Source organism: Micrasema longulum, unplaced genomic scaffold (assembly GCF_059751315.1).
Source record: "Micrasema longulum isolate JH-2025_06_02 unplaced genomic scaffold, ASM5975131v1 h1tg000020l, whole genome shotgun sequence".
NCBI lineage: Eukaryota > Metazoa > Arthropoda > Insecta > Trichoptera > Brachycentridae > Micrasema > Micrasema longulum.
In genome coordinates, this window is record NW_028277228.1 from 888,633 (window position 1) to 902,933 (window position 14,301).

The 14,301-nt window shown below is 33.1% G+C and overlaps 1 protein-coding gene across 1 annotated transcript in view; it reads right to left on the minus strand.

Annotated features, from left to right (window-relative positions):
- The window catches only part of LOC148285623 (adipokinetic hormone/corazonin-related peptide receptor variant I-like), a 128,055-nt gene that overhangs the window by 15,262 nt on the left and 98,492 nt on the right, over positions 1 to 14,301 (minus strand). Inside the window, exon 5 of the mRNA XM_088243306.1 lies at positions 3,494 to 3,620. Within this exon, the coding sequence (XP_088099432.1) occupies positions 3,494 to 3,620 (127 nt within the window). The remainder of the gene's footprint in view (positions 1 to 3,493; positions 3,621 to 14,301) is intronic.

The following is a 14,301-nucleotide window of genomic DNA, read 5'->3' on the forward strand; positions in this document are numbered from 1 at the left end:
ACAAAAGTGGGGAGAGTATCGTGAAAAATGTCAATTTTGTTATTTCGGCGGTGTATATTATATTCCCTACACATGCGGGCCATAGGTTTATGGTATGTAGCATTAATTGAAAACAAAGGCAGTTTAAATATATCCCGGTGTCTGAGTGTTCTTATTTATTTGTATTTTATTGTGGAGGTTAGTATCTACTTTATAGATTAATATTTTAAATCAATAACAGGTGTCTCCGTGGTGTGATGGTTAAGACTCTTGCTTCACACAGTGAGATAGCAAAATCCATTTGATGGGCCTCGTGGCTTGTTGTGGTACTAAAAACATTCACAGGTTGTCCCAAAAAAAACGTATTCTTTTCCAAGGGCTATTGCGTTAGCTCATGACTCACCAGGGCCCCGATTACAATCGCTATCTTCATCGGTAAATTTATGGATGGTTTAAAGTAAAATCAACATTTCTGTACTTCATATATTTTTTTTAACAGAGAACACTTAATTTTGCTTTGTAGATAAAATTTAAGAGAAATGTTAACTTTTTATTGTAATACATAATATGTAAATTTAACCTCTGTAAAAACATTTATCTTAAGAGATATTTGAATTTTTATGAATGTTGTGAAAATCTACGCCATAGATCATAACTCGAGTTCCACACCTAAATAATTCCATATTTTAGTTTTATTATTTATGTTACGCAATCCTGAATAACCTTTCTGTTGATTACAGTCAAAAATAATATTAGTAGTTCTGCACCTTAGCAGGAAAAAAAAATTAATGCACAACTAGTGAAATTGGTCACAGAGGTTCTGAGGAGTTGATGATGGCTATTATATGGCCAACATATAATCTTTTTTGAATTGTAATTATTTATTTTTACTTTTTCATTGATTGAATTTTTGGAGATCCCTTTTGACTCTGTTATTACTGTGTTTTTTACTATGTGTATTTTTTTATTATTTTTTTACTATGTTTTTTTCTTTTTACTGCGTATTAAACTATGTATTTTTTAGCTATACTATGTTTCTTACTATGTATTTTATTTCTCCTACATATTTTACTGGATTGTTAAATTCATTTATTACTGTGTCTTTTACTACATGTTTTATATGTTTTTTTACTTTGTATTTTACTATTATTTTTACTATATTTTCATTATATCTACTACCTTTATTTATTATTTCTGTGTATTGATTAGCGTTTTTTACATTTTTTTTACTGTCTTAGAACGGGGTAAAAGTCGAAATAAATTTGTATAAATGTATAATTTTATGTATACTCGTATAATACGTTGGCCTCGTGGTGTAATGGTCAGCGCGTTTGCCTACCATGCGAGAGGTTTCATGATTCATGACTTGATATGAAACATAATTCTATTTAAATGGGTGTTTTCTTTTGCTTACGCTTACCTTCATGCTACAAAAATGATCAAGATACGCTGCTATTGGTGTACCAATGCAGTGCCCTATGCACCATTAGGTGCGGAAAGGGAATGATGACGAAAATATACGATAATAAATATATTAAATAAATGACTGATCCATATAAATTCTTTATCAGCTAACTCCAACTAGAAAATTAAAGTTTTTTTACTGAAGCTATGTATTCTGGTGAGTGATGAATGAGTTGGCAAATTAGCCCTTCAAGGGAAACCGTTGAGTTTTTGGACCCCACAAACCACCATTATTAAATTACAATGAACGTCTACCATCAAACTCGAAGCACATAATCCCTCACAAATTACAAATGTTTATAAACAAAGATAGGATTCCACCCCTAGAAAATTATTGAGTTAAACATATTACAACAGAAATGTAGAACACAGATTAATAAAACCAATTTGTCCAAAAAGAGAAATTGAAATAATTCAGTCAGAACATACCTACCGGCATAAATAAGGGTTTCAGTTCTTTTATTAAACAGATTGAAGAATTGAAGAAATATGGGTATTCAAATACAGACAGAATAGTGAAGGTTACACAGTGTGTAGTGGCCACGTAAAGCAGTCAACGACTGATAATAAAATGATTAAGGTGTTAAATCAAACAAAAAAATATCCGGCAATGCCATACATTTGAAACAAGATATAGAAAAGATGAGATTACAAATGAGGAGAAAAACGGAGTGTCAAAATTCATTTTACAAGGGATTAAAACTGTACGAAGAAAACTGTAGTTACCTGAAAAAAAAATATTTAAAATTAATTAGAAAAAAAATGTTCTTGATGAATTTTGATATACTCGCAGGTACCTAGGTAAATTGAAATGATATTTAAAGTTTATATTAGTTTTTAATAGGATAGGCGGTGGCTGAGGATTTTTGTGAATACGTACTTGAACATTATTTTTCTGGCACTTTCTCGTAAATGCCTCCTCTAAAGTGTGCGAAAAAGACAACAGCATGTTGGACTAATTATGCCTAACTAAAATGGAAAAAATCGAAGTTTTCTCTGTCCCATGAAAACGAACTGAAAACGAACTGACTCAATTGTTTATTTTTTAAAGAGTATCAAAATAAAAAATTCTGTATCGGTACCTTTATTTGTATACCGTATGTCCGAAGACGGTCAATAAAACTAGGAGCTTTGAAGGGTTTTTGGATAGTCCTAGTTCCCATAGTAAACGTTTAAACTCAAAAAAGTATGAATAGGGACACACCAATAGTAAATATCTATGGTGTGGGTAAAAAATCGCTTCTCTAGCGCCATCATCTTGGGAGAAAATGCGGGATAACGTTTGTATTAAGAAAAGTGAAACCGTGTTTCCTCTTAAGATGCTATGCACTAACTTAATAAAGCTTAAAAAATAAGCTCTGTGAATGAATATAATTCCATACTTCCTTATAATAAGTGTTTTTCATCTCTGTTGTTATACGTTATTATTGTTATCATTTATTATTATATTTTGAATACCTGCTTGCGTAATATTTTTTGCATGTTTCTGTAATTGTAATATATTCAATTATTAAACAAACCAACAAACAAACCATCACGCCGTTTCTCCGTAAGGGTAGGCAGAGAGGAAAGAATGCCACATCACTCTATCTTTGCAAACAGATCTCGCTTTTTCTATATTCATACATCTTTTCATGCACGCGCGCCAATTATTCCGACTTTTAACATGTCCATCTTCAAGTATTTGTTGGATTTGGTCATGCCATGTCTTTCTCGGTCTTCCTCTATTTCTGCATCTATCAACATTCGCATTCTTGGCCGTTCTTCTGCTGTCCATTCGCTCTAGATGTCCAAACCAGCGCAGAGCTATTTTCTTGATTTTGTCGATAATGCTCATCTCAGCCTTACGTAATGTACGAATCTCAACATTTGTCATTCATCTATCGTACATAGTTTTACCACACATCCGCCTGAGAAATCGTATTTCGACAGCATTCAGCCTATTTTAATCTCTGTTTTTCCAAGTTCATACTTCGCTAACATCAGGGTCGGGACCAGGACTAATTTAATTATTAAATATAGAGAAATATAATTTTCACGGTTTGCTCACCAGAGGGCCATGACGTAATAAGGAGTCCAGCACACGAAAAAGACGAGGACAATCGTGATGGTCATCTTCAGAGTTCTGGAGCGAGCTCTCCCGAGGAAGCCGAGACTCGAGCGGCGCATTATTTTTTCTGGAAAACAAAAAAAATCCTTCAATGTTCTTTTGTGATCCATATTTTTTTATTTACACTGGAACCTCTTTTGACACGGGGCATTCATACCGTGTCAAAAAAGTATACTCATAATGAATAATGGTGGATAGGTTTTCTCGTATAAAAATCATTTCGGGATTTAAAAAAAAAGAAATTGTTTACTTTTATTGTACTTTATTTTTACTTTAAAATATAACATTTAAAAAAAATATATTTTCAAATTTTAATTTGAATTTTGCTTATCGGAAATATTAACAGTAATACATGTTAAATAATATTACAAACAAAATATACAAAGAACAAAACCAATTGCGGATATCCACAAGAATACATGAAATATACATAAATCGGTTTTTTATGTGTGTAAATATGTTTTAAACGTTGGTTGTAAAGGTAAGTGTGATTGTATGAGTGTATGTGAGAGAAAGGATAAGTGGGTATTATAATAGAATGAGAGCGTAGACATGTGTGTGTATATTATTGCAAATGATTTGTTTTCAATATCGTTGATTCCTCTTCGTGCTGCTGCGGATATCCTAATCAACCTTCTTAACACATTCCGTGGTCTTCTCCCTTTCCCCCTATCTATGATTACCAAATAGAGCTTCTTGCTACTATCCGTGGTCCTGTTATAGATCCTATCGGATATACAGATCTGGTGGCTTCAAAAAATAATTTCAAGGCTTTTAAAAAGTTTTGTAATCATTTCGGCGAATTCCAACCCAGTCAGTGAATAATTCACTTCCCCTTTTTTCTTAATCCAATGAAGTACATATTATGTACATCTGGATTGTTTTCTTTCAGCACAAAGATGCTGAGGCTACCAGATTACAGAGAGCTCCTTCGGGCAGCTTTTCTCGTTCGGCAACGAGCAACTTTTCCAGGTATGTAGACACCGCCAAGGAGACTTTTGTCCTCAGATGCGGTGTGCGGCATGAGGTGGGCAAGCTGTATATTTTTTTATTTATTCATATTTTTAATTTATTCATATTTTTTCTAGGGTACACCATGATTAATAATAAAAATAATGTGACCTCACTGGGGTTACCCGTGCCGAGGACACTTAATAATATACCCTTTAATTTTTTTTTTACATTTGAGAATAAACAATTATTGCATAAGTGTTAAAAAGATAAAAAATATGAAAGATTAGATATAAAATAAGATTTTATAATTATGTATTTATTTTTATGTTTATCACAATAATAATTAATAGAGTGCAATTAAAATGCACAGTATAAATTTTATCGAAAAAAATATGTATACACACTTATTGATAAATAATAAATCATATTATTTATATACTCAAAACAATATTTTTTGAAAATTTAAATTGCCCCTTGTTCTTGGAAGAACTATAATTAGTAAAATGCAACATTTTAAAAAATGATTTGAAAAATTAAAAATAATGAAACAATGTATTTTAGTAAATCAATATTACATTTTCTCAACCCATTGTATTTTTTTTATTTACACAACCCTCTAATCCAACACTGAATTTTTTAAAAAAAAGCACATTTGGTTAAAATTTAATACAACATTTTTAAAAATCAACATCTTGTAGATTTTAAATGCGTTATTGTGAGTTTTCTGAGCGCGCCAGCTTAAGTTAAACCACCAGTATCTGAATGGGGAAGACGAAATAACTTATCATGCAATATTTCAAAATGCTCAGTTATGTCTTTCACCAGGGCCCTCAAGACACTTTTTTTCCGCAACAGAATGAATGGCCAGAATCTTATGTGAGATTCAAGGGTTGAAGAACTGGGCATTACTTTTGTGAGTTCCATGACATTTTATGATCAGAGCGAAACAGTTTGTAGTGGTTCATTGAAGATGTTAGGATTCGTCCTGCGTTCTGCCAGGGTTTTTGGTAATACTCGAGAACTGAGAATTCTTTATAACTCGTTGGTGCGAAGTAGGCTCGAAAGTGGCTCGATGATTTGGGGACCGTGTGAGTTGAAGTACTCTCTTATGGTGGAGAGGGTTCAGAAGATATTTCTTCGGTTTCTCTACATGAAGGAGTATGGATATTATCCATGGCTTTATCCCACTGAGATTCTCCAGGGTATGCTCCGTTACAACAGTTTAAAGATCAGAAGGAATGTGTATTTAGCTAGGCATTTCTTTCGATTGTTGCGCGGTATTATTTATAACCCTGAAATTATGCGGAGTATTAGCTTTTATGTTCCGGACAACGACAGCATAGACTGTTTCACATTCCAATATAATTTATATGTTAATCGGGTTGTGGTCCAGTGGCTAGAGTTGCGGACTCACGGATCAGAGGTCCGAGGTCCAAACCTCACTCTACCCCAATTTGCTTTCCATGTTCTAATAGTGAGTAATTTACAACTAGTTAAAAATGGCCACCAAAATTGAAATATTTGGGTAAATTATAAGAACGCTGGGGGAGTTTTTTGTGACAAGATTCTCTTACTTTTTCAACATTATTCTTAAGATATTATGTAAAGATGTCATTTTTTAATATACCTAATTTTTAGGACTTTTTATTTTTTTATTTCCATGCGTAAGAATTAAAATACTTTATTTTGTAATATACGTGTGAATAAATCAATTCAAATTGAAATTCAATTAATGCTCTAATATTCTTTTTGATTCCCCCTTTGTACCATATTATTTAGCAACCGTGTAAAAAGAGGCTTTGGTGTATATATAAACTCATTAACGGCAGCACAATAGGTCTTTTCAGAGACATTCAAATTCAAAATAAAAAACACGAAATAATGTAAATATTTTTTAATCGTAAAATCTTACAAAGAACTCATAAATGTGTAAGCTTTCATTATAACACAATAATAAGCTAAAAAATGTGTTTCTCTTTGAATGTTTTTTCCTTAATTCTAAACGTTATTGTTCGTGCGTCTTGGGCGCTTCTGAAAATTCAATACAACGTGAAATATTGAAAAGATCAAAAACTCGAAGGTCTAGTATTATTTATGTATAATAGAGCTTATAACACAAATCTGTAACGAGAATTCATCAAATGAAATATTTTCTTTTGATTGAATTTAATGCGCCGAATTGTGTGAGTGGAGGTTAAGTCTACCTTGGAATACGTGTGGTATCTTCGCATTTCACAAAATAAAAATGAGAAAAACTGCCATTATAATATAAAAAATATTAAAAACCTGTCTGTGCCCAAGAATAGGAATTATACTTTGTCATTAATTGAAATGTAGGTATAAAGCATAATAGGGAAATACATTTTTTTTACAATTTTAAATTAATTAAGGTCTACGAAATACTGTCGAGTAAATAGTAATTTGAAATTCCCGTGAAAACGATTCATTGCATTGGCCACGCCCCTTAATACGTCACAATTTGGTTGAACTTTGAACTCTGTTACCGTGTAAATTGAAATAGAACATCGTAACGTATCTCGGCGTCTCAATTGTCAAGCCTAAGCATGTCGCGTTTGTGTAAAGACATATTTTGTAACAATTTTATTAACAAAAAATTATGTATGAGAACATTTCTTCACACAATCCATATTGACTTTGAAAATACTATTATTTTTTCTAAATCCATTTCACATGTTTTATCTGTATTTGTAGCATGTGATATTTCCCTAGTCTAGACTCTAGAGCAGTGATTCCCAAAGTGGTCTATATCGACTCCCAGGGGTCTATGACAACCTGCAAGGGGTCTACGTCAACGAAAAAAAAATTGGGGGTCCATGAAATGAAAATAGGGGTCCACGATAGTGGATCTCAACATACACTGATAGTACTTCTGGCTGCAAAAAAACATACCCGTTACTTAACCTGTATTATGGAATATAGCGAGCAAATTTTTAAATTCCTCTCCATCGTCATACCCAGTGGAAAGGGAGTTCAGCGCTGTTACCAATCTCCTAACGAAAAAAAGAAACAGACTGGACATCATTGGCCGAGAAGATCAAAGATTAAACCTGACAAAATTAACGCCAAATGTTGATAATTTATTATTAAAGCGTCAGGTTAATCCTTCCCACTAAAAACATTTTATTATTGCTTAGTTTATTTTATGTTACGTTTATTTTATATAACAGATACAAAATTTTATTTTGAGTAGTTTAAATTTAAATTCAATTAATAAATGTATAAAACTTAACATTTGTTTTAACTTTAAGTTTTTAACACTAAACTTCATTACAGTTAGAAATTTATGAAAAATTAATATCAGGTAAGTAAGGGGTCTACCAAAAACCGAAAAACATGGCAAGGGGTCTATGACCCAAAAAAGTTTTGGGACCTCTGCTCTAGAGTATTCTATGAAAAATAATTACAAGTTTAGGGCCCTAAACGTTTATAATTCACGACAATACGATCATTTTCAGTTGCTATTCTCATAATCTTAATTTTCCTTCAACATATTTATTTATTTATTTAACTTTTTGTACATAATGATTATTTGAACATTGGCGGGCTTATTGCCAAATGGCAATTTCTTCCAACCAACCAATAAAATAAAAGTTTTATTTTTATAATTCAAGTTACAGAACATATTCAATAGAAAAAAAAGATTAAAAATTTAAAGATATATAAAAATAGAAATAAACGTATTTGTTTATAAATTACCTTAAATCGAAACTATTACTCAATGGGAAAAAGGAAAAAAGAGGAAAGAGGAAAGAGGAAAAAGGAAAGGAGGAGAGATTAAGGAAGAGAAAGGAGATGTTTCTTCAGACGTGATTTAAACAGAGATAATGTAGTAACATCTTTGATGGTGGATGGGAGATGATTCCACAGTCGAGCCGCATGGACACTATATGAGTTAGAGAAGAAAGAGGAATTGTGTATGGGTATTAAGAGAGTGCCTTGAGAATGAGAACGAAGAGGTAAACCATGAACTGATAAGCGTTGAAATTTTTCACACAGGTATATAGGAGCGTTAGGACTATGAAGTACATTGAACAGAAGTGAGAGGGAGTGATAGTCTCTCCGCTGTCTAATTTTGAGCCATTTCAGTTGCCTACGATAATCAGAAATGTGGTCATATTTCCTAAGACCAAAAATGTACCTTATGCATGTATTCTGAAGTCGTTCAAGTTTATCGAGTTGCTCACAGCTTAAATCAGTCATGGAAACATCAGCGTAATCTAGAATGGGTAGTAGTAATGCTTGTACAAGAGTGCATTTAGTACTAATGGGTAAGAATTTTTGCAACCTTCTAAGTGAGTGTAGACTGAAAAATATTTTGCGGCTTAATTCATTAGTATGAGCTCGCCAGCAGAGATGTTCATCCATTAGTACTCCTAGATTTTTTACGGATTTCCTGTACTGGATATTGGTACCATTGACAATAAGAGGATTAAGTGAAGGTATGTCTAGCTTACTAAGCAATCTTTGACTACCTGCAAACATAATTTGTGTTTTAGACGGGTTTATTAGTAAACCATACTCTTTTGTCCATGTTGACACGCAATTTAGTGTTTTAGACATCGATTCTATTGCTTTGCTGGTGTTTTCAGGTCTGCAATGAAGATATAATTGTAAATCATCTGCATAGAGATGATATGAACAATTGAGACAATCTGCAATCGGATTAATAAACAGGGAAAATAGTAATGGTGATAAAACTCCACCTTGAGGTACTCCGGCGGCAATATCGACCCATTCCGATTGATGATCTGGTGTTTTGATGCACTGTTGTCTAGCTCGCAAATACGATCCGAACCATTTTATAACCGGTTGTGTCATATTTAGTGTTTTAAGTCTAGCCAACAAAAGATCGAAATCCACAGAGTTGAAAGCGCTACTGAAGTCGAGTAATGTTATCAAGGTTATCATTTTGTTATTCATTGCGTATCTAATGTCATCTGTAACCTTGATTAAAGCGGTAGTTGTACTATGGCCCGCACGAAAACCTGATTGATTGGGATCAAGAAGATTATTTGACAATAGATAATTATTTAGCTGATTATATACAACTCGTTCAATGACTTTAGAAAAAATTGGAAGAATAGATATGGGTCTGTAATCTTTGACAGAAACTGGTAAAGAAATTTTGGGAAGTGGTATAATAAATGCTTTTTTCCAAGCTTCAGGAAAATATACAACACAACATAGCGGCACCGAAAACAGTAAATAGCTGAAGCCTTTATATATTAATTTCTCATGTATATAATACGTACTTTATAAATATACGCCGATTTTCAGGGCCATACCGCGAAATTTATATTTTTGTGGAATTTGTCAAAAGCACAGCATAGTGTTTTAAGAAAGGTACGTGTTTGTCATGTTAACAATGTTACTGCCGCATTTAAAATGCATGTACCTACGTGTTTAGTAAATAACACCATTTATTAATATTATTCCTGGCCGATTATCTTTCTTTCCCACCCTTCCGTTGACCCATCCTTATGGTACCTACCTTACATCAACATAGAAGATATTCAAAATTAGAACATTTTGAACATAACAAAACAAAACAACATTTTGATATTACATTAGTATGCATAATTTTTCTTGGATTCGTTGCGCGTCGCTGTAAACATAGTTACATTTCATAGTGCATTTCATCGTCTAGTGCCCAAAATTGAAAAACGTTCACATTTTATCAAAGGTAGGTGCATATTACGTGTTCCTTTCCTTTCTATAAATACTTCCAACCTATCAAAAAATGAATGAAATTCGCTTTTTTTCGAAACAGTCCGCTTTTCGTTAACACTACCTAAGCTTAAATTGAAGTCAAATACCTCAAAAATAATCAGTGAATTAGAATAAATCAATATTGTTGATTTACTTAGAAACACTTTCATTTCTAGGATTTTCATTTTTCGTAACAATTTTATTTGAAAACTGAATAGGGTGAAGTACAAACGATTGTGATTTTTGAGTAAATATTAAATGTTCGGCAAAATTATCGGAAAAATATCGAAATACCGGATTTTTTATAATTGAAATTGAAATATTGAAAAAAATACCGGTATCAGAAAAAAATTCCATAGTCTATCTTTTACTCACCATTATATTATGTTAATATGACCTTAATAAAAAAAAAACTTTAAATTTCAAGATATTGGCAATTACATGAATTTCGTGAAAATCAACGCCTCAGATCAGTTTCTCGAGTGCCGCAAATGCAAATTTTAATATTCTACGATCTTTGTTTATGTTACGCAATTCGGAATAATCCTTCTGTTGATCATGGCCCACAATTTCGCTTTGGGGGAAAACATTAATGCCCTATTCATTAGAGTTAACCATTGTTTATTTAGTAACTTTGACTCGATAATTAGCATTGACAACCTGTATAACCATAAGTTACTTTAATTTGTTTTCAATAAATAAACGCTAAAAATATATAGAACTGAACTGAAAAGTGTAAAAAACAGTAGAAAAATAATTGTATGGTTTACTATATTATCTCAAAACCTTAAAAAACAGTAATGTACTCCTTGCTTGGCTTGGAATGCGGTTTCTTAATAATAATAATAATATTTATGGATAACTTTTACAGCGCCATTTTCGTAATATAATACGTCAAGGGCGCTTTACAAAGTGATTATATAAAGATATAAATTTAATTTTAACTTTTTAATTTAAGAAAAATAATGTACTTTTTCATATTACTTTTCCACCACATGCTAGAATTTATTCAAATGATTTAGAGAACAAGTTGGTTTTAAGTTTCTTCCGAAACATCACTTAACTCTCACAGTTTCGGATTTCTGCTGGGGAACATTCCATGCCGTAGGGCCTGCGACCGCAAATGCACGTTCGCCGAATTTAGTGCGCTGTTTGCGTAGAGGTATAATAACTTTTCCTTTCGACGTAGATGTAGCTGATCTAAGCGTAAGAGTTCTGTCAGCTAGTTCATCTGAAATGCAGAGTTCCTTTAGATATTTTGGAGAAGAGTTGTGCAGTGACTTATACATAAGCCAACAGAGTTTGTATTCCACCCTCTGTGGAAAACGTAGCCAGTGCAATTCCTGAAGTAGTGGAGTGATATGACTGAATTTAGAGATTCCAAAAATAAGTCTCGCTGCGGCATTCAATACAGCCTGTAGGCGAGTCATTTTATTCTTAGTGTATTTTATTCTTAGGGCCGGTTGCATCAAAGTTGGTATAAATTTAGTTTAAAGTTAAATATTTAAACTTAGTTAAGGCTCAAAATCCAGTAACTGAAAAATTCCGTTGCATCAACATTATTTTAGTTAAGTTAAAGTTAAGAATGTTGCCACTGTAAAGGTTCAAGTTTCACCCTAAAAATTGTTGGGATTTTTGCGCAAGCACGTACTTGTTTATTTACATGTAGCAATACACATGCCCCGCGACGCGTCTTTGGGCACAAACGTTTAAATTTCGTTCCAATTTTCAGTGTGTGCGAAAGTAAGCAACACTGCGCATTCGAAGATCTATCTGTGAAACTGGCGTCGCGGGTTCGATTCCCGCCAGTTGCAAGAAAAAAAACCAAGAAAGATTTTTTTCTCAATTGGTCTGGGTGTTGTGGTGTATTTTTCATTACCTTCTTCCATATCCCCTCTATCCCACCTGCTGACAAGCCTCAAAATAGAGGCTTAGCGGGTTATACCTTTAAAAAAAAAAAAAAAGAACAAAAGGGACATCGTCCTTTTTGAACTAGATAAAAAATTAAAAGAGCAAAAGCTAAAACAAAATGAAGAACTTTTTACTCTAGAAATAGAGCAAAAAAATGACATTTTCCGGGCAATTATGGCAGCCTTAAGTGCCCAGAAAGAGTTAGCTGAGCTCAAAATAGCTCTATTTAAAATTAAATAAACAGCATTTTAATGCAGTGATGATTTAAATTTATTTTACGATGAAATTTATTTTATGATAAAGTCGGACTCTTCCCACAAAAAACGGTCCGTTCGTGGTTTAAACAGTTTTTTAATCGGTTTAGAGTAAACTCGATGGTAAATTCGTCATCGGAAGACGAAAAATCAGATAAAATTGAAATTTTGTGCAACTTTTCACAGATCGGATCGATCAATGGATTTCAACACTCACGACGCTTTTTTGACAGATGGCAGATCGCATTTAACTTTAAACTTAACTTTAAACGGCCCCCTAGCGGCCGGTTAAATAAAAGTAACTTTTTTGTTAATATTTAGTTAACTTTTTTTGATGCAACGCATTTTGACATAAAAGTAACTTTTATTTGACCTTAGCCCTGACTTTAACTTAACTTTTGTCGATGCAACCGGCCCTTAGTGTATATAGATCGATTATCTAAATGAAATAGAACGGTGTGTAAAGTATAATAAGTCTGTGTGTGAAATAGATCGATTCGGAGTGTGAAATAGATCGATTCTATGAGTAAAATATAACAATTCAGTGTGAAATGGAACAATCCTTGTGAAACACAAAATAATTCTGTGTGTGGAATAAATCAATTTTGTATGTGAAATAGAAAAACAATTATGAAAGTGGAATTAAAAAAATCTTGGACGAAGATTTTGAGTTGATACTACTCTCATGTCAAAATCCTAAAAGGAAATCGAGTTAAGAAAAGTCCGCCTTGCGTGTTCACCTACCATACATAAGGTTCCGAGTTTGATTCCTGGCAGAGTCGACGAGAAATATTGAGAATAAGTGAGGTTTTATACTTGAATATTTCATAGTCCCTAGGCGTAAAACTGATCACCTTACTTTGATGCAAAAATAATGTAAATACGATACAGTTGGTGTTCCAATGCAGTGCTCTATGCACCACTTGGTGTGGATGGGCAAGTTATGATGATGCATTTAAATTTGTGTCTTAATATCTATGAAGATTTTGATGTTTTAGTTTTTGATTTCTGTAAAAACATTAATGGAAGTTTATATTTACATAATACAAGTATGTATGAATTTCATATTTTTCACGTTATTTTCATTATCAAATATTAAATAACTGTAGGTTTTTGTTTCAAAATTAGGATGATTTATTTCAAACAGGATATCTCAAACAGGATCTCAAGGAGGACGAGTTTTATTAAAAACAAAAGCATATGATTTTTTTTAATGTGAAAATCCCACAATATTTACGTTATATCCAAATAACATAATCTGCGAGGGGACAAAAACCGAGTTGATAATGTTTTTGATACGATTATGAATCGTTGGGTATTACATTTCATGTAATTTTTTTAATTCCACTCCGGTGACAGCTGTCACCAAGCGGAGGCGATACGGTTTGCTGGGCAATATATTGCGGGTGCCTCCTGCGGTGCTATTCTGAACCGCCATCGCGCTGTAGAAAACATTTTTATCTCGTGTATTTACATACAAAATACGCGAGACAAAAGTGTTTTCAACGGCCGCGAGTGCCTTTGGAATATCACCCCTGAGAGCCTTAACCCCGTTTGCCTACTTTACAAGGCAACAGGTTCTGCAGGTCCTGGACTTCAGAGGATGCACAAGAGCTGGTAGCTGATAGAGATGCCCGGAGGCTCTTTAAGGACCCATATGCTCCGACTAGGGAGCAAATAATAGAATGATGATGGTATTTTAGTATTTTTAATTAAGCTTAGTGCATGTTTAGACATGGTGGTGTTCGCATCTCTATAAATCTACATGTGATTTATGATTTTTTGGAAATACTATATATATACTCGTATACTACGGCCATGGTGAAGGTGGATGTGTATTTTAGTATTTGCATGTTGGTGTAGTGAGTGTTCTGACGAAGAGACGGATACGCCTCGAAA